The sequence below is a fragment of the Peromyscus californicus genome, unplaced genomic scaffold (assembly GCF_007827085.1).
Source record: "Peromyscus californicus insignis strain IS unplaced genomic scaffold, ASM782708v3 Scaffold_3__1_contigs__length_106647218, whole genome shotgun sequence".
Lineage (NCBI taxonomy): Eukaryota > Metazoa > Chordata > Mammalia > Rodentia > Cricetidae > Peromyscus > Peromyscus californicus.
The window spans coordinates 65532157-65551334 of NW_026294551.1; the positions used below are offsets into that span (position 1 = coordinate 65532157).

The 19178-nt window shown below is 51.4% G+C and overlaps 1 protein-coding gene across 1 annotated transcript; it reads right to left on the reverse strand.

The window, feature by feature from the left end:
- Positions 1-592: 592 nt before the first annotated feature.
- Positions 593-13789, reverse strand: Sap30l (SAP30 like). The gene is made up of 4 exons (XM_052757571.1): positions 13173-13789; positions 9542-9664; positions 7602-7700; positions 593-5816 (listed from the first exon to the last, which is right to left on the reverse strand). Exons 1-4 carry the CDS (start codon positions 13368-13370, stop codon positions 5688-5690), a joined length of 549 nt encoding a protein of 182 aa, XP_052613531.1. The 5' UTR covers positions 13371-13789; the 3' UTR covers positions 593-5687.
- Between the last annotated feature and the right edge of the window lie 5389 nt (positions 13790-19178).

The window sequence follows — 19178 nt, forward strand, 5'->3', positions numbered from 1 at the left end:
TCAGGAACCTGCAGGCTCAAAGCTCAGTCAGAGAGCCCAGCTTCTCACACTGTGGGGTGTCTGTGTGTGTGACTAGTCTGGGGACTGGCAAAGGCAAATGTCCGTGCAGGGGGGGACACAGCAGTCCATGCGCCGGTGAAGCGAGGTTTTGCTACCTCGGCATTGGGATAGTTATGGAAGAGTCTGGAGTTCCATGTCTCTTGTCACAAGACCTGTTCAAGCTGGTCTGCCCACAGGGCATGGGCAGAAAGGTCATGGGAGGGACCTGGACAGTCCTTTGCAGCCTGTTGCCTGGTGGGCTTTCGAGCTGTAGTCTTCTATCTACTTCATTTGGGACTCTTCTAGACGATCATGAGTAAGCTAAGGGACTGGGTGCCTATCGCCCCTCTCCAAGGGAGGGACACCCAGGAGGAGCAGGGCTTGGGTCCACCCCACTGTGATCCACACATCTCTGCCTGCACTGAGACTGAAAGGCAGCCTAAGTGTGGGTACCTGAGGCCGTCACTAAAGCCCGTCACACACCGCTGGGGCCCAGCCTGGGTAGAAGCAGCTAGATTCTGAGCAGCAGGAATTCAAAGGGAACCATGGAGGATGTCTCTTGCTCATTCAGATCATTTATTGAGAATAAAAGTCGGGCCATCCCATCTGTGTGACACTGCGACAGGAGTCACTTACATGCTAAGGAGAGTCCAGAGAATTGAGACCTTCAACAGTACAGAGCCACAGGCACAGAAATCAAAAGACAAATGACCCCCCTCCCCCCAAGTTTGGCAGGAAAACAAATACAGTCGGAGGCCTGGGATGGAAGGGCACTTACTCTTCAATAAGGCAGTTACAAAGCGGACAAACCCCATTCCCCAAGGACACTCCAATGGGCATCACAGGCAATAGAAAGCAGGCAAGGATGGCGCGTGACCGTAAGCGGAGGGAGGCTTTGTGTGCAGAGGTGCCAGCAGGGGGAAGGAACCCACCGGAGATGCTCTGCCTGAAGCCCCAGGCCTACTTCGCCCACTTCAAATATCACAGTGACTTTCCTTTTCCTGACCATAAACTTGGAACCAGTCTGCAATCCAATGAAATAATGCAAAGGCACCTCCAAATGCATGAGGTCCCTAGGGCATGAGCCTGACCTTGTTCCCCCTCACCTGACTGCCCTGCTTAGTTCAGTAGGGACCTGGAGCCAGGGCCATCACCCAGCCTCAGAGCCAGGGTGGAAGGCAGGAGTTGGGCAGAGCTCACAGGCAGAGCCCACTTTATAAGGATACGGTGCAGGCTAACACTGCATCCCACAGGGGTTGGCTCAACCTTTGGCTTCTCTGGGCCTAACTGTCAACAAAAATTTATGCTCAAGAACACAACTGAGTTTTACACATTGTAAAACAAATCTCATAATGCTTCAAACTTTCAATTCCGTGGTGGGCCACATTCACAGCTATCCTGGGTGGCAGGGGGCTGGGGGCTGTGGTGGGCATGCCGGCTGGGGGTCTGCTCCTCGGCCAGTCATTTTGCTAAGCTCAGCAGTCCCTATCATTCCACTTGGAATTCTGCAAGCGTTTGTCCCCAGGAGCTCAGCTGCCCTGGCGGGGCAGTGATAAGCTCTGAGGCACGTCAGGGCAGCTTACCTTGGATCACCTGTCACCCTACAAACGACCAACTTGGTCGGGTCACAAAGGCCCCTCACTAACATGTGAACTTGGCAAATCACTTAGGACTTTATGTCCCCAATTCACTGAAAACTGATGGGAGAGCCACCTTGAGTGACTCTGAGGAACTGGTATCCCATCTACTTCAGCTTTGCTGGTGAAGCCCTCACGGGAACCGTACGGCACGGGTCCTCAGTAACCTGGGGACCTCGGACTCCAGGCAAAGCCATGTGCTGTTTAAAACGCTACAGCTGTGGGTTCCCCTCAGAGATGCCATGAGACTGTGTGGCCAGCATGGGACTAAGGCCGCCGATGACTTGGATTCTCTGCTGGCAACTTTGGCATGAAGGGTTTCTTCAACATTTTCCAACAAGGAACCAAGACCAAAACTTAGGGGTAAAGGCAGTCAAAACACGTTATATCCAGCTGTTCTCGTCTAGAAAAAGATACAGTGTGTGGAACAATTGCCCAATAAGCCACTCTGTTCACATGGCCCCCAAATTTCAGAGAGCACAGAAAAGTCAGAAGCTAACTGACAGAAGAGTCTTCCCCAGGAGGTAGTGAGCTCTCTGTCCTTGGAGGTGGCCAAGTGCAGACGCTTCCGAGATGAGATGGGTAGGGAGAATGTCAGCACCAATGGGGGAGCTGGATGGGAGGAGTCAAGACTTCCAATCTTTTATTTAGATCCCGTCACAGAACAGAGAGCCTTCAGATGGTGTTGATAAGGCAACTTCTTTGGGACTATGCCCGGGACCACCCACTACAGTGGACAAGCTATCCTACCACCACACACCGGGCAGTCACTTGGTAAAATATGAACAGGAAGTTCCTATGCACTCATACACACACACAGACAAAGGCCGCTATAAGCTCTACTTGCAACATTAAGAGCTGCTCTCTGAGAGGCTCCTATGATTATAGCTAGCTATGGCAGGGACATGCAGCACACAGAAGCCAAGTTCCTCAAGTCACAACCCCACCTGGAATTTTGGTTTGCTGTCTTTCCTGAGGATTGGCTATGACCTTTTTTTTCTTTCACAGTTTGTTCCATGAAATGAGATACAAGAAGCCCGTCCATTTGCCTTGTAAAAATTTTAAAGCCCAGCATGAATGGTAGGCTATGGATGTCTCCATGTGATCACCTTTAGGGTACACTGGAGAACCACACCAGGCTAGACCAGAGACAGGATGGAACTGTGGGAAGCCATGCCAGTCTGGACTTGAAATGCCAGTTTTGTCCAGGAGCACCAAGTAGAGAAAAGACCACGCTGAGCCATCACAGATTGCGGGGGAGTAGGGGAGTGTGCGAGGCATGGACAGGTGATATGAAAACACAGGCACCCGAGATGAGCGCTGCTCTCTCGACAACCCCAGCTGCTCCCCAAGCCAGGCCTCAGCCCTTCTTGAAGACAAGCAGCTCTCACCATGGCTTAGCCAGCAGGCGGGAGGCAAGAGGCTGGCTGCTTTGATCACACAGCAGACTTCTGGACATGAGAAAAATGTAAGTTCGAATAGCTTGGCCTTTTCTGTCAGGTGATCTGTTTTGAAAGGTTGAAAAAGATAGCCCGGCCTCTCCTTCTCTAAGGCTGCGTGCATCAGAGGACAAGGATTCTGGGACAGGAACTGGTTGGAGGGCAGATGTTCCCCAGCTCGGATCTGGACATAGAAACATGGGAACAGATGGAGCCGAACGGCAGATCTTAAACAGAAGCAAGCCTCTCCACAGGAAACTAAATTCGATGCTGAAGAAACAGTGATACAACTTATATGCTCACAGTTTTGGCTTAAACATCAGAAAGCTACATTTTCTTCCTTGATAAGATACTGACATTTCCACAGGGCCAGTTAAATTAAAGGTCCCGTCTGCCCTCAGACACCAGCTTCTCCTGGGTCCCCTCCTCCTCCTTCATTGCCTCCATCAGTGGTGGGAGGGAGACCAGCTTCTGCATGGAGTTGCGGACAGAAAACACCCAGTGGGCACATCATCAGCCCTTGCTTGCAACCAGGACACCTTTCATATTCTACATACACCTATTTACACACGCTCTACCAGGCTGAAGTCTGTTTGGCGTGCATTTTGAGCACTCTGGGAACACACTGTAAGTTAGTGACACTGGGGGCCCGTCCCCATTCCACAGAAGCATGGTGTTCTGCTCCACAGAAGGGAGACCATCACACATACCTTCACTCACTCAGTGTGGGGTTAACTGCTTTCTGAGATGGTGCTCAGGGGAAGCCATCTGGGAGACATTAAACTGCTGGACCAGGCCCCTGCTGTCCTCTTGTTAGCTGAGGCTTAAGGAAAACTCAGAATTGAAATAGGAAAAGGAGACATTTGACCAAATATACACTAGGATGGTTGGAACTTGGGAATCTTTTTCTCTTATCCTCCTACCCACATCCTTTGCCCCACCAACTGGAGATTCTGCAAACATCTTTGGATAGAAAAGCTCTGCTCTCCCAGGATGCTTTGGTTCTGACATAACCAGACAGCAGAGTCTGACTTGAACAATGAGAAAAATGAATACTTTAAAAATGACCTTAGCCGAAAAAAAAAAAATAAATAAATAAAATAAGCCAGGCGGTGGTGGCGCACGCCTTTAATCCCAGCACTCGGGAGGCAGAGCCAGGCGGATCTCTGTGAGTTCGAGGCCAGCCTGGGCTACCAAGTGAGTTCCAGGAAAGGCGCAAAGCTACACAGAGAAACCCTGTCTCGAAAAAAAAAATAAATAAATAAAAAAAAATGACCTTAGCAAGCATTCTCCCTGAAAGGAGGCGGATTCTGGCTTCCTCACTTGAGCACCAGGTGGCAGTGACTTTTGTCTCCCCTCACCCACACTTTTTTTTGGCCTCACAGGGCCAAGGAGCCAAGTCCAGACACATCATCTTCCCATGGGGACCTTGGCAGCTCTCCCGAAGGTTGTGAACTAAAGACAGAAAACATGAGCCTAGACACTCCATCTTTGTCTGTCAGAGCACGCCCTGCCAGGAGCATAACGGGTTATGGTATATACCTCACTCTGGGTAAAGTGCAGAAGACTCTCATGGAGGGATATGGTTTTGCTTAAAACCTTTAAAAATTTATTTATCGATTGTGTGTGTGCTGGTCAGAGGACAGTTTGCAGGAGTCAATTCTCTCCACTACATGGCCAGGAACTGAACTCAGCTCATCAGGCTTGGCAGGAAGTGCCTTTACCTGATGAGCCATCCCAAGGTTCACCATTTTGTTTCTGGGACAGGGTCTTTAGCCGCGCTTACTCCGGAGCTCTCTAGCCTTCTGCCTTGTCCTCTTGACAAGGTGGTGGGACTAAAGCACGCACCACCACGATCAGCCTGTGACATGTGCGTGTCAATTCTAGAATCACAGCAGCCAGTTCTGCATCCTCAGCTCCCGTGGAGGGGCAGGGTTTCCCCCACCTCTAGTGGCTAAGCAGAGTGGGACACAAATGACGGGTCTCAGTGGTGGGAGGAGAAAAGCAGAAGCTGCGTGGCTGTGACAGCTCTGGCCAACACACACGGGGTGCCCACTGTGGACGGGTCGCAGGGCCACTGGGGGACCAGTGTCAAACTGAGTCGCTACTAAATGGCAAAACTTGAAGTAAAGCGGCATGCTTGTGTCCCCAGTGGGCATCGGTCAGTCTAAACGTGGGTCCACTCTGTGCCTCCACTGTCACTGAGCCATGCCACCAGGGCTGGGCCTCGCCCGTGGCTGCCTGGTACTGCACGGTGACTGCCAAGATGCACATCACCCGGCATTTCCAGGAGAATTGATTTAAAGCTTTGCTGAGTATTCAAGACATGGTTTTAAAATTCCTTTTATGATATTGTTTTTCAGTCTGAGCAGTGAAAGTCTTTCTATACACATGCTAACCTGTAAGAATATAATCCTCCTGACAGAGAGATTTACAGTATCCATCATTCAAACTTTATTTACAGTAGACGTGAACAGTCCTTATGGGCTGAGATGTGCAGACACCACTTGTCATCAAGCATCTCACTGCTGTCCTCTCACCAAGGCCTCCGCCTCCTCTGGCTGCTGGTGCCTCACTCCAGCTGCTTGCTGCCCTCCGATTTCTGGTCCAGTCTGCTCCTGTTACTCTTCACCATGTAGATGAAGTAGGCGAGCGTCTCTTTCTCATTCACCGGGATGTTCCTGAAGTGTCGGCTCACAGTCTACACAGGAGGAAAGACCAAAGTCACCCAAGCTATGTGCACATCAGAGCCCTACATCCTACACTCTGCAAAGAGGAAACAGGAGCTGCTTCCAGAAGCGACTGCCTGCATTTAGACTGCCAAGGAGCTGTAGGATGTAGGGTTCCCTTACTCCAGGGTTTAGCTGCTTTTCTCCCGGGGCTACCAAAAGTGTACCATTGCAGCCCAGGACACTACCAAGGCACAGATATTCTTCAGTAGCAGCTAGTCATCCCTGGCATGACTTCAGCTATCCTGTGGTGTAAGGAGGCTGGGACTTCCCTGGTTGGCTAATTGCCACCAAGCCTTTCAGGCTCTGGAAATCAACCCCAAAAAAAAAAAAAGGTTTTAAAAAATTGTGTCAAGCTGGGTGTGGTGTTGAATGCCTGTAATCCAGGCTCTCAGGAGGGTGAGACAGATGGGTCAGGAGTTCAAGACCACCAGTCTCAGCTGCCTTAAAAACACACATACACACCCCCCAAAACAAAATAAAAACCATCCCAAACTATCAAATGAACAGTCAAAACAGTGTCTGGCCCCAAGAATTCCTCTAAGTAGGGACACATGCCCCTGGGAAAGTGTGCCAGCCTGAAGAGAGTGCCCACTGGCCATGTCCTGACTGCTTTTGTTGGCTTAGCCTGGAGAAACACAATTCCTCTCTGGCCCACTCTTCCTTCTAGCTGGCGGTGGGTAAGCAGCGGAGCTGTGTGCTGCTGGTGTACCTCTGTGCTGCTGAGGGAAGGGCTGGAGAGTGAAGACACGTCAGACAGACCCCCAACAAGCCGCTGGGAGCCATGTAGTAGACCCTGCACGGATGGAGGTGGTCAGGGCAGATGAAGAAAGACCTGGAATAACCAAGTCTTGGGATTGTGTTTTTCTGTTCTCCGCCTCTCAAACTTTCTACAACAAAAGGCAGGAGAATTAAGAGGGATGAGGAAGCCAAGTACTATGACATGTGCCTGGAAGGGAAGCTGAGGCAGGAGATCACTTGAGCCCATCAGTATTGCTAGATCACATACAGGAGAGACAGAGAGAGGGGGGGGGGTAAGGGTGACCCCCTCCCACTTCCCACCAAAAGAAGTTAAGAACTCAATGAAGAGAGAAAAAAAAGTTCTTGGGTGCCATGAATCATATAGGGAAAGACTTCCATTGACACCAGAGGTCAAGAAGCCGGTGTGGGTAGGTCCTGGAGGTTGAGGGGGAAGCTCACTGGTAGATGACTTGCTTAGACATACACAAGGTCCTGGGCTTGGTCCCCATTATCCAGAGAAACAAACAAACCCTAAATCTAAAGTCACAGCGGCTAATCCAACTGACACACCTGAAAGGACTGGTTCTATCAAGAACCTTGTAAGAATGACGTCATGAATCAGAATCAAGGGTCCTCAGGTTGCTGTGTGACTTTAAGAAGGTCCATCCCTCTCTGTGCATGGCTTCCTATGGGAAATAGGATTTTCTATTCTGCGTGGAAAGCTCTTGAATTCTACGTCATGCAAAAAGGGACAGACTTGGGCTGGAGAGATGGCTCAGAGGTTAAGAGCACAGGCTGCTCTTTCAGAGGTCCCAGCAATCACATGGTGGCTCACAACCATCTGTAATGAGATCTGATGCCCTCTTCTGGCCTGCAGGCAAACATTTGGACAGAACAATGTATATGTAATAAATAAAGTAAACCTTGCATGGAGGAGATGCATGAGTGGATGACCTGTGGGAGGGATAGCTGGGACCACAGGAGCACAGGCTGGCCTCTCTGATTTATCTACCTACTTCTGCTAGCTGGGCCTTGTTGAAGCCGGGTCTGGTCTGCAGCTTGTAGTGCCGTTTGTAGCGTCGGAGAGTGTTCACCTGCAGCTGGAACAGATCAACCTAGAGAAGAGGAGAGACAGTCATGTAGGAGTCCACCCGGCCCGGCACACCCTAGCACCCTAGGGAGGGCTGAGGAGGAAGAAGTCGGGGACACTGTTCGCCAAGGACTAGTGACTGGCAAGGAGGCCAAAGGCAGCTGGGGAAAGGGCTCTGTGTGGGTGGGGGAGGGGAGGCTGAAGCAGAAGAGAGGCGGAAGAGAGGTAGTGAGAAAGAGGAGAGGAGGCTGGCCGAGGGACGGCATGTCCTGGAAGGCAGAAGGAGCTTGGGCTAGGGGAGATGCTTTAGGATAGGGTTGGAGGGGAACAGGGAGCCGCTGCAGCACAGGCCTTCTAGTGAGTGGACAGAGCTGAGCCCCACTGCAGGCAATGCGAGAGGACACCAGCATGTCCAGGAAGGCCAGCTCAGGGACACTGAAGGAGACAAGTGAGAGAGTGGATTGGCAGAGCTCCCAGGATGGCGGCAGAACAGAGATGCTCAGGGTGTTCCTTCCTAGGCTCAGCCTCAGGTGTCCCCTTCCTAGAGAGTTACCATAGTGGTCCACCTGCAGTTCAGGGCCAGGATCTCTGCAGATGGCTGGATAAGGGCCATCAAGGAAGACCCCTCTCTCTTTGTTCAGATAGCCTAGGAAGGGGTAAGCCATCCAGTCATGAAATACAGAAGGCTCAGAAAGGGTTGCCTTTACCTGCCTCCAAGAGAGAGGCTCTTGCTTCAGGCAAGTGGGACTCGCTTCAAAAAAAAAAAAGGAAAAGTAATCAGTATGGGGGTTCAGAATCCTCCAATCATTTTAAAACATTCTTGGGACCTTTTCTAAAATGTTTGGTCAAAGGGATTCAGAAACTAAATATGTCTTTATGAACCAACCGCAACACTACAGGCAATAAAAGATGCTGGAAAGCAAGGCTGGGGAAGCGACATTGGGACGACGGGACTGAGTTTCACATGCCTCTCCACACCTGCAGACTGAGGCCCACCCACTTCTCCCAGCCCTGGAGTGTGCTCACAGGTGCTCACCTTACGAGATAACGACGTGTCACGTGCTCAGTGCGCACTGGACACAGTGCCTCTTCCGCCGAAACCCAAGTGAGAACACTTTGGAAGGAAACCCAGCTACTCCTTCCTTGAATTCCTTCCTTAACACACATGGGCTCCTTCTGGGTGAGAAGCTGGGGCTCACGGTCTTGTGAACTGCTTTGAGGGGGCACACCCCAAAGGATATATGGCAATATCTGCAGACGTTTTTTCACTGTCACAACTCAAGGCAATGATGTCACTGGCCTCTGGAGTGACAGTCAAGATGCACTCCCCCGCCCCATGTCAAATTTCAGCAGTTGCTAAATGACTGCAGTGTGTCTCTGAGGACAACCACCAGTCCAGTTGGTGACACTGACAAGATACACTTTTACTTTCAGGTCAGAGAAGAAGGGGAGAGAGCTGCCCAGGTCACACAGGCTCAGCATTAACTTTAAAGGCAAGAACGGGGTTTAAAGGAGGCAACACCATGATTAAGCCCTGGTCGGGTTCAAGAGGCAAAGTCCTGCAGTCTACTACAAAGACTATGAGCAGAGCTCTAGTTCCACCTTGGAGCTCGGAGCCTGGGCCTGTCTGGAGAGTGACAAGGCAGACAGAGCAGCTCATCACCAGTCTTTCAGAGTCAACGTTACTCAGAGTCTAGAAAACACGTTTCAAACAAACCACAGCAAAGATGACTAGCTAGTTCAGAAAACACAACAACCCTCGTCAAAGCTGGAATCAGAACCCACTATTCCCATTCTCTGGCTGGGACAGAGGCTTGGGTCACAATCTATTCTCCTGGCTCTCTCTACCAGCGTTCTGGCCTTTACCTCAGGAATGTCAGCATCATGCTCAGGGGAATCTCCGCCATCATCACTTGTCTTCCTCTTCCGTTTATTTCGGACGCTCTGGATGAAATTTTTATGGAAGTCGCAGATGTACAGGTGCCTTACCTGATGGGAAGAAACCTAAAGTCAGTGTTAGCCTGAGAAATCATAAATAAGCTTCCTCTTTTGGTTGGAAAGAGACGGATGAGTGAGGCAGGCCACAGCTTACAACCTTATTACTACAGGCTGCAGAAGAAGAAATACAGGGAGCTGGCGGTGCAGCTAAGTGGAAGAGTACATGCCCAACTCGCATCTCTCTCTCTCTCTCTCTCTCTCTCTCTCTCTCTCTCTGTCTCTCTCTCTCTCTCTCTGTCTCTCTCTCTCTCTCTCTCACTCACGCACACGCACACACACACACACACACACACACACACACACACACACACACACACACACCACAGTGCATTAGCATTCAAGTCTCTCCAGGACAGGAAAGCTGGATGCAGCCAGGAAAAGACTGGCTTTACAGGTACCAGGAGGAAGTATGAACTTGCAGTGGGCAGATGTTGGGTAGGCGCAGCAGGGACTGTGGAGACAGTACTCACAACAGCTACCACTGCAGGGTAGTAACACTGGAAAACTTGACTCCTGCTACTGCACAGCTGATTCCACAGAGGACTGGAGAGAGACAGAATTCTCACAAAGCAGACCCAAGTAAAAGGGAGGGGGTATTACCCTGCCTTTCTAATAAACACTGGAGCATACTAATAAAGGTGCCAACAGCAGCTCAAATGTGAAGAACGTGCTTTTATTTAAGAACCTAAGTACCACAATCGCCTGGAGGAACCATCCAAAAACCCCCGCAGAACCCAATGCCTGTGTAAATGGCTCTGGGTAGGGACAGCTGGTGCACAAATGTTCTGGGGAGACATCTGAACTGGAGTTTAGTCCTTAAATCCCTAAAGATAAAAGTAAGCTGACAGGAAGTCACCATCAATTAATTCGGGCCGTTTTATGGAGGAAATAACAAAAACTGTTTATTCGGATGATTATCAGTTTCATGTGGTTGGATCAGTGAGTCATGAGTCATTTTGAGTTTATTCTGTGATGCTGTCTTGCACACAGCAGGAGCTCAATAAGTGCTGATGCACCAATATAGGCACCCCTCATAGCTGAAAACAGCTTATGCTGGTGAAAGCCACATCTTACATGGCCACAAATTGGGATGGCTTTGCCAGATTCCACTCTGGCAATGAACTTTCAGATAATAGTATGTACCACTCTCCTAAAGAGGAACACCCAGGTGGCACAAGACTATCATCACCCTTGGCAGCTGGCACTTAGACTGGCAATGATGGCATGTGCCTCTTGAGAGAGCAAGCTGCTTCTCTCAAGCGTAGTGGTAAACTGGGAGAGCAGCAGAACGGGGTGTTTCTAAAGCTTAGATGGGAAGATGTCAGACCCAAGGCCCCCCAAGCCCCTTGGTAAATGCCCCTTTTCTCCTGCTACATTTCCTTTATACTGTGTTCAACTCCAGCCACTCTCCAGAAGCAAAGAAGAAACATGTCAAGTGCAAGTTGGTCCTGTACTGATACATCACAGAGGCTGCCAGTGGCCACCTGAAGGGTTGTGGCGTCTTTTTAAAAGGGCGCCCACTTGATCCTTTTACAAGATAGCCATTCTCGGTCCTTAACCATGTTCAAGTCTGAAATGCATTTCAGCAACTTCAGGGCTCAGAGGCCTTTGTGGGTGGGGTAGGGCATTGAGGGTAGAAGCAAAGGTTCACTGTGTGGTTGTCTCTTTTTTCCTCCCCCGTTTCACTTGCTATAACAGCTAAACTTTCTGGTAACACAGCAGTTACTTGGGATTGAATTCCTGCCCACGTCTGTGAAACGAAATAGGAACTCTTTCAGAAAGGATGACACTGCACTGCCACCTTGAAATGGACTGAGACTGTACTTCCAACCACATGCCTTCCCAAGCACTGCCTCTGGGAGATGCTGCTGCAAGGCCAATGGGGCCTTTCTTCCAGACGATGTGTGTGAGATGTTCAACACTGCTCCACATGGGTTTCCCATGGGCCAAGTGGGTAAACAGAGTCTCTGCTGCAACAATAAAACCATCCAGATGTGCTGACAGAAACACTGCCAGCAGCCCACACAGGAGGCAGGCACCGTTTCCAAGTGAATACATCCATCGCCATTCTAGAATCCTCTTTTCACCCCCACATGTGATTATCAGGGGACACCCTACTGTCCTGAAGGTTTTGTTTCAGGGTAATTTCATTCATTTATTCATTTCTCATTTATTTATTGACAGACATTTGTGAAAAGAAAGTCCCAATCATTTAATAAAACAGCACTATTCCAAAAGAGCCAGACTATACTGGTTAACTAAATAAAGCTGAGTGTGTGAGAGAAGAGTCTAGAAGAAAAGATGATGACCTTATTTATTAAAGGAGAATGAAACTTGGGGATAGGGCTTGGAAGCAAGCCAGGTAATGGGTTTAGAAAATTAGCCAGCTTCTAAGTGCAGTGGGCATGTGGCACCATTGCTTCCTGCCCCCAGCCTTAGTTTCTGCCACATTGTTTAGTGTAAAGGTGGCTCCCCTTTCATTGTCCCTAATGCAGTTGTTCTCAACATGTGGGTCGCGACCCCCTTGTGGTCACACATTTTACATTATGATTCATAACAGTAGCAAAATTACAGTTATGAAGTAGCAATGAAATAATTTTATGTTTGGGGGTTACTACAACATAAGGAACTGTATTAAAGGGTCGCACCATTAGGAAGGCTGAGAAACACTGCCCTAAACGTTGGACATTAATCATTCAAGCTCCCTGAATATTAAAAAATTCCTTAACTCAGTCCCAATTCCTAATCTGGAAGCTGCCACTCAGGTCTTGCAGCAACAGATGTCAAACTAAAAAGTTTGTAACCGGTTGGCAATAGGCACATCTTCAGAACCGTTAACAAGAGCAGGTGAAATCATTCAGGAAGTTTCCTATAATTAGCCACAAGGCGCAAGGCAATCCCATTCAATTTAAAATCTCCGCTTCCGTCTGCATTACCAAATATGTTACCCATCAAGAAAACTGATTCCCCGCACCCCCCTCCAATCACATCCACTGCAAGAGTCATCTAAGACCTGGCCTTGGCCTTATTTCTGCCACATCTCAGAAAAACTCATTCACTGCTAGCGAAGCGGGCTCTGTGCTGCTGCTGCGCTGCAGAGACGGAGGCCGCGGGAGACAGGAAAGTCGCGGCCACCTTGCTAGCGTCTGAAAGAACGACAAGGTCCCTGGAGGGAGGACGAAGTTGGAGAAGAGCCTCCGGGTCTCCTTGCCACCCCTTATCCCCAATTCTTGCAAAAGTAACCCACCTCTCTCTGTTCTACTATCCCGCGCAACAGTGACAGCTGCAAACTGCTGTCACTTTCCCAGGCAGGGAGAGTGTGCCAAGCCCTCCTCGGCCCCCCAGTCCACCCTCTGGGATGTGGGCAAGCGTCGCGGAGCACAGAGCGGCCTCCACGATCCCGAGTCCCCTGTTCTGCACAGACCGCGCGGCGAGGCCCAGCGCACCGAGCGTCCCCAGGGTCCCTTCCCGCGGCCCTGCGCTGAGCCCCGAGACTCACGCTCTTGTCGATGTCCAGCTTGAGTTTCTTCTGCGAGATGCTCTTCTGCACCCTCTTGCTGAAGGAGGCGTTGCCCGCGGGCCGGACGCAGCGCTCACCGTCCGCGATGAGGCAGCAGCTCTGGCCGTAGCCCGGGGCGGCGGCGGGGGCGGCAGGGGGCCCTTCGCGGCTGTCCTCCTCGGTGCTGAAACCGTTCATCTCCCCGGCCCGGCCCGGCCCCTCCGGGGGAGGGCCCCTGTAGGCCACTCCGCTGCTGTGAGCCCCGCGGGGCAGCTCTCCGCCAGCCCCGCGCCCGAGTCCCACGGTGCGCCCCGGGTCAGGCGCGCTCTGAGCTCCGCGAGGCCCGGCTGCTCTGTGCTCCTGCAGCCCGGGCCCTGCCGGGGATGCACACGCCGAGGCTCCGGTCCGGGCTCGCGAGGCTCCCCCGGGATCCGGGCCCGGCCGCCCTGGGGCTCCCGAGGCCCCCGCCGGCTCCCGCCTGCTCTGTGCCGCGCCGCAAAGTCGCCACCCCGCGGCTCCCCGCGCGGGGGCCCGGCCTCGAACCTGCCGTGTCCGGGCCCCGCGGTGCTTACGGCCCGCCCCAGCGCCCTGCCGCTCGGCGGCGCCCGGAGTCCCCGCGGCAGCCCCTGGGCCGCCCCGGCCGCCGCCCGCCCGACGCGCCGCACCACAACAGTGCGCTCCCCCGCCCGCCGCAGCACAGCGGAAGTCCCGCCTCCGTGCGCATATTGGCCGTATTCTCTGTATGGGCGGGGTCTCCGTCGCCGCTGGCGATCTCCATTGGGCTCCGCCGCTGCCGGTCTCCGGTGCCAGGCTACTTCCTGGACTCTGCTGGGATGGGTTCAAAGTAGAGAAAGTGCAAGAGGGAAGAGTTGCCCGGGCGAGGGAGGGGAGCGGCCCGCAGGTTCAGTTCTAACTATGGAGCGGGATGCTGAGATGGGTCTGGAGGGATGCAGGATGCTCTGGTCCCAGTTAGGATGGTGAGCAGGGTCCTCGCTCGGAGGTGCTCGCTCCGAGGAAGGATGCAGAGCCGGGGTCTGGAAGAATGAATGCAGAATGTCCTGGTCCGGGGGAGGATGGTGAGCAAGGTCCTGGCTCTAGGGAGAGATGAGCTGGGTCAGGAGAGGCGGGGTCCCCACTCTGGGGAGGGGTGCTGAACGGAAGGTGGAGGGACGCAGGGTCTCCACTCCGGGATGGGATGCTGAGCTGGGTCCCCACTCCGGGGACGGGATGCTGAGCGAAGACAGGAGGGACAAGGGTTCCATTGAGGGGAGGAATGCTGAGCAGATTCTCAGTTCCGGTGCAGGATGCAGAGCAGGGGGCCCGAGCAAGGTCCCGGCTCCGGGACGGAATGCCAAGCTGGGTCTGGCAGGCCGCAGGGTCTTTTATATCGAGTAGGATACTGAGCGGGGTCTGTGGGAAGCAGGGACAGAATTCAGCAGAGATCACATTCGAGGTGGACTGCGCGAAAGAATTGAGGGACCCGCGTAGGGGAGGGGTATGTGAAAGGGGACCTTAGGGAGAAAGTGGTGCCAGGAGACAGACTGGGCAAAATGGAAAGGCCTGGGCTGGAAGACCTGCGCAGAAGGGAGGCAGGGTGCATGACATGGGGCAGAAAGCCAGTATGGAGGTGCATATGCGCATAAAGAGGCGTAGAGAGACAACGGAGGTCGGACGTGGGAAGTAGCAATCTTTGGGTACCGCGAACCAAGGGAGGAGGGGCTTAAAGAGGAGAGCCCAGGGTTGAGAGCAACCCTTCTCTGGGTTTGGTCTGCAGGATGGGCTTTGTAGGCTGAAGCAACGGAGAAAGGCCCTTAGGCTACCGACAGAGGACTTTTTAGGGACTGATTTGTAGTTTGATTGCTTCAAGCCGCTCCGCCCAACTAGGGAGGAGGCCACCTCACTCTTCCTGAAAATACCCAGGGGATTTTCTGAGGGTCAAGTCGTACAGTCAGTAGTGTTGTGTGAGGGTGTAGGGGAGAGGACGGGGACGGGGTGGGTGTTAGGTGTCAGGTAAGCTCTTAAATTCTCATCAAAGGCCTAAAACGAGTTTATACAGTCTTATTTTTACTAATTTCACACAGGAGACAGTATGCTAGGAAATTTAAGCCCACTGTGGGGGCTGAGGCTGTAACTCGGTGGCTGAGTGGTTGACCAGCACACCTCAGGCTCTGGGTTTGTTCCCCAGCACTACTTAAACGGGGTGGCGACACAGGTCTGTCATCCATCTTGAAGCCGGAGGATCTGAAGTTCAAGGTCATTCTCGAGTGACTACATAGTACACAGGCCGGCCTTGGTTTTGTGAGACCTTGTCTCAAAACAAAACATGTCCATTATGAAGAATTGCTTATAAAAAAAATCTAAAGATTACAAAAGAGACGTGGTTAAGCGAAATTTAACATCTTCAGAAAGAGATGTGCACTCAATTTTTTTTAAAACTGAGACAGGGTTTCTCTGTGTAGCTTTGTGCCTTTCCTGGATCTCTTCTGTAGACCAGGCTGGCCTAGAACTCACAAAGATCTGCCTGCCTCTGCCTCCCGAGTGCTGGGATGAAAGGCGTGCGCCACCACCGCCTGGCTGTGCACTCGATTTTTAAGATCAATTCAATATCAGTGTGTGTGTGTTTACTCTTTGCTCTTTGGGGGCCTGCCACCCAGCTCCCAAATAAATACATGGAGACTTATTCTTACTTATGAATGCCTGTCCTTAGGTTGGCTTGTTTTTAGACAGCTTTTCTTAAATTTAAATTATCCCATTTACCTTTTGCCTCTGGGCTTTTAGCTTTCTCTATTCTATGTACCTCTCTTTCCTTCTTACTCTGTGGCTGGCTGGGTGGCTCCTGGTGTCCTTCTCTCCTCCTTTTCTTGTTTCTTCCTCTTCTTTCTCCTTCTATTTATTCTTTCTGCCTGGCAGCCCTGCCTATCCTTTTTCCTGTCTTGCTACTGGCCGTTCAGTTCTTTATTAGACCATCAGGTGTTTAGACAAGCACAGTAACACAGCTTCACAGAGTTAAACAAATGGAACATAAACAAAAGTAACACACCTTAAAATAATATTGTACAACAGTCATGAGCCACCATGTAGGTGCTTGGAACCGAACCTCAGTCCTCTGCAAAAGCAGAAAGGGCTCTAAACGTTGGACCGTCTCTCCAGCCCTACTTTCTCTACACTTGCACAGTCCAGGGCCCCAAACCAGGGACTGGAACTGCCCACAGTAACTTGGATCTTTCTACATCAACTAACGATCAAGACCATCTCCACACCGAGACATGACCACAGGCCAACCTGATCTAGCTAATTCCTCACTGAGAGTCTTCTCAGGTGATTTTAGGCTGTGCCAAGTTGACAGTTAAAACTAACTGGCTAAGGGGCTACAGAAGGAAGCATGATCCTGGCCTTATAAGGTAGTAGTTCAGTTTACAGAGAACGCAGTTGGGGGTCTAACAAGGTCTATGCACTGGTTCTGAGGTCCCTTGGTATAGATAAAAGCTCCACTTTTCTTTCCTTCCTTCCTTCCTCCCTCCCTCCCTCCCTCCCTCCCTGCCTCCCTCCCTCTCTCTCTTTCTTTCTTTCTCTACTTTTTTTTTTTAAGACATGGTTTCTCTGTGTAGCCCTGGCTGCCCTGAAACTCACCCAGGTCTGCCTGCCTCTGCCTTCTGAGGGCTGGGATCAAAGGCATGCGCCATCACCGCCCAGCATTCTTTGCATGTTTCTTTTTTTTTTTGGTTTTTCGAGACAGGGTTTCTCTGTGTAGCTTTGCGCCTTTCCTGGAACTCGCTTTGGAGACCAGGCTGGCCTCGAACTCACAGAGATCCGCCTGGCTCTGCCTCCCGAGTGCTGGGATGAAAGGCGTGCGCCACCACCGCCCGGCTCTTTGCATGTTTCTTATGCTGAGATGCTTTCCCGAAGTATCTTGCATTCAGCCCGGTCATTTCAGCACCCAACTGCTTCATTGCCAGCCTTCCTTGGCTGGAAGGAGTAAGCAGCTCCCCCTTGGGGGCTCCAGTCCAGTCCTCAGGGCAGCGGCCACTCCTGACTCCTGTCACTCCAGTGTTATTCATGGTGTCCCCCTTTACTTGGCAGTCCTTTATTAGTGCAGTCCCCTGTTAAGATGAGCTCATCTTTAGACCAGAATAAGCACCAAGGCTGTTTGTAGAGCATGTGTGTATATAGGAGCCATGTGTGTAGTGTGTGTGTGTATAGGCACCACGTGTGTGCACCTGCTCCCACATTCTGACCCTCCTTTGCAGACATCCTGGAGTCTTTCTTCTAGGGATCTTCCATCACAGCCTTTCCCTACGTGCATAGCTCTGGCTGTTGCTGTTGGAATGACTGAGCAGCTTTAGACGGTCGGCCTTGCTGTCAGAACTGTCTTCAGATCTGACCACCACTCTTCACGTGCTATGATATGTTGGCAGATTATCTCCTCTCTTCCTCCCTCCCTTCTCTTTCATTATGAGAGAGTATCTCATATATCCCAGGCTGGCCTGGAACTCACTACGCGCCGAGAATGACCTTATACTTCTGGCTCTCTTGCCTTTGCCTTCCAAGTGCGGAGACGACGGGCATGTGACACAGCACACAGTGGTGCTGAGGATGGAACCCAGGACTTCCTGCATGCTAGGTAAGGGCTCTACTTACCAAGCTACAACCCCAGCCACATTTCACAGAAGCCTGTTAGATAGTGAGTGCTAACACAATGCCTGGTCAGCGTTAAAGGTTAATTAATCAGTGCTAGTCCACCTACCTCAACTCATTTACATTTGCCTCCAATAGCTGCGTATTTATTTATTTATTTATTTATTTTGCACAGGGTTTGTCTTTGTTTTGCCTGTATGCATGTATGTGCACCATGTGTGTGCCTGATGCCTGTGGAGGCCAGAAGAGAGTGTCAGATCTCCTGGGCCTGGAGTTACAGATGATTGTGAGCTGCCATGTGGGTGCTGGGAATTGAACCCAGATCTTCTGCAAGAGCAGCCAGTGCTCTTAACCACCAAACCATCTCTCCAGCCCCCAGAGTTTGTCTTTATATCTCAGGATGGCCTGGAACCAAAGGGCATAAGCTCCCCTGGAAGTGGTTAACAGATGGTTGTGAGCCACCTTCTGTGAGTACTAGGAACTGAACCTAGGTCCTCTGCAAGAGCAGTACATGCTCTGAACCCCTGAGCCATCTCTCCAACCCCAGTGTAAATTTTTCAACACAGAACTTTCCCTAACTGGACAGTGGTTGCCCCTTTTAATCCCAGCACTCAGGAGGCAGATGCAAGTAGATCTCTGTGAGTTCTTGGCCAGCCTGGTCTACGTAGTGAGTGTTCAGCCTGGCCTGCATAGGAAGTTCCAGGACAAAAAGGGCTATGTAGCGAGACCCTGTCTCAAAGAGAACCAAACAATAAAATAAAAATGTTTCCTATTGTTTTCCTATTACTACGACAGTGGGAGAACGGAAGGGGAATTGCAGTGAAATGCCGAAGTTTTCCACGTCTCTCCATCAGGTTCCCTGACCCTCTCTCAATCTTAGCCACCCTGCTTCCTTCCCCCTTACTCCCTTTCATCCAATCAGCTGACAACATGGCAATGATCCCACATCATCCTAGCCTTAGAGACTCAGGGTTGGCACCTCTGCTGGGCAGCTACCATGCAGGAGGCATTTCACCCTGTGTTCTTCCTTCCCTTTTGGAGGGCTGGTGACAGGCCACCCTGGAATGACTTTCAGTGATTCTGTCTTTGGAGACAGGTGGAAAATTAGCGATAGGTCTTCCATGTTAGGTTGCTCATTATGAGCGTCCTGGATTGCTGTGGGCAGGTCATAGGTTAGGCCTTCGGCTCAGACATCAGCGGGAGTGTCTGTGGGCCCCTCCTGACTGAGAAGTTGTAATGGTTAATCTTCACTGCCACCTCAGCTGGATGTCACACCCCTGTGAGTGTCTGAGAGGATGTTTGCAGAAAGGTTTTAACTAAAGAGGGAAGTCCCACCCTGCATGTCCATGACCTCCTCCCATGGGCTGGGCT

Coding starts and splice junctions, on each gene's coding strand:
- Sap30l (XM_052757571.1), bottom strand. CDS start 13,370: ATGAACGGTTTCAGCACCGAGGAGGACAGCCGCGAAGGGCCCCCTGCC. Junction 9,665..13,172: donor AGCTGGACATCGACAAGAGC/GTGAGTCTCGGG, acceptor TCTTCCCATCAG/GTAAGGCACCTGTACATCTG. Junction 7,701..9,541: donor ATGATGCTGACATTCCTGAG/GTAAAGGCCAGA, acceptor CCTCTTCTCTAG/GTTGATCTGTTCCAGCTGCA.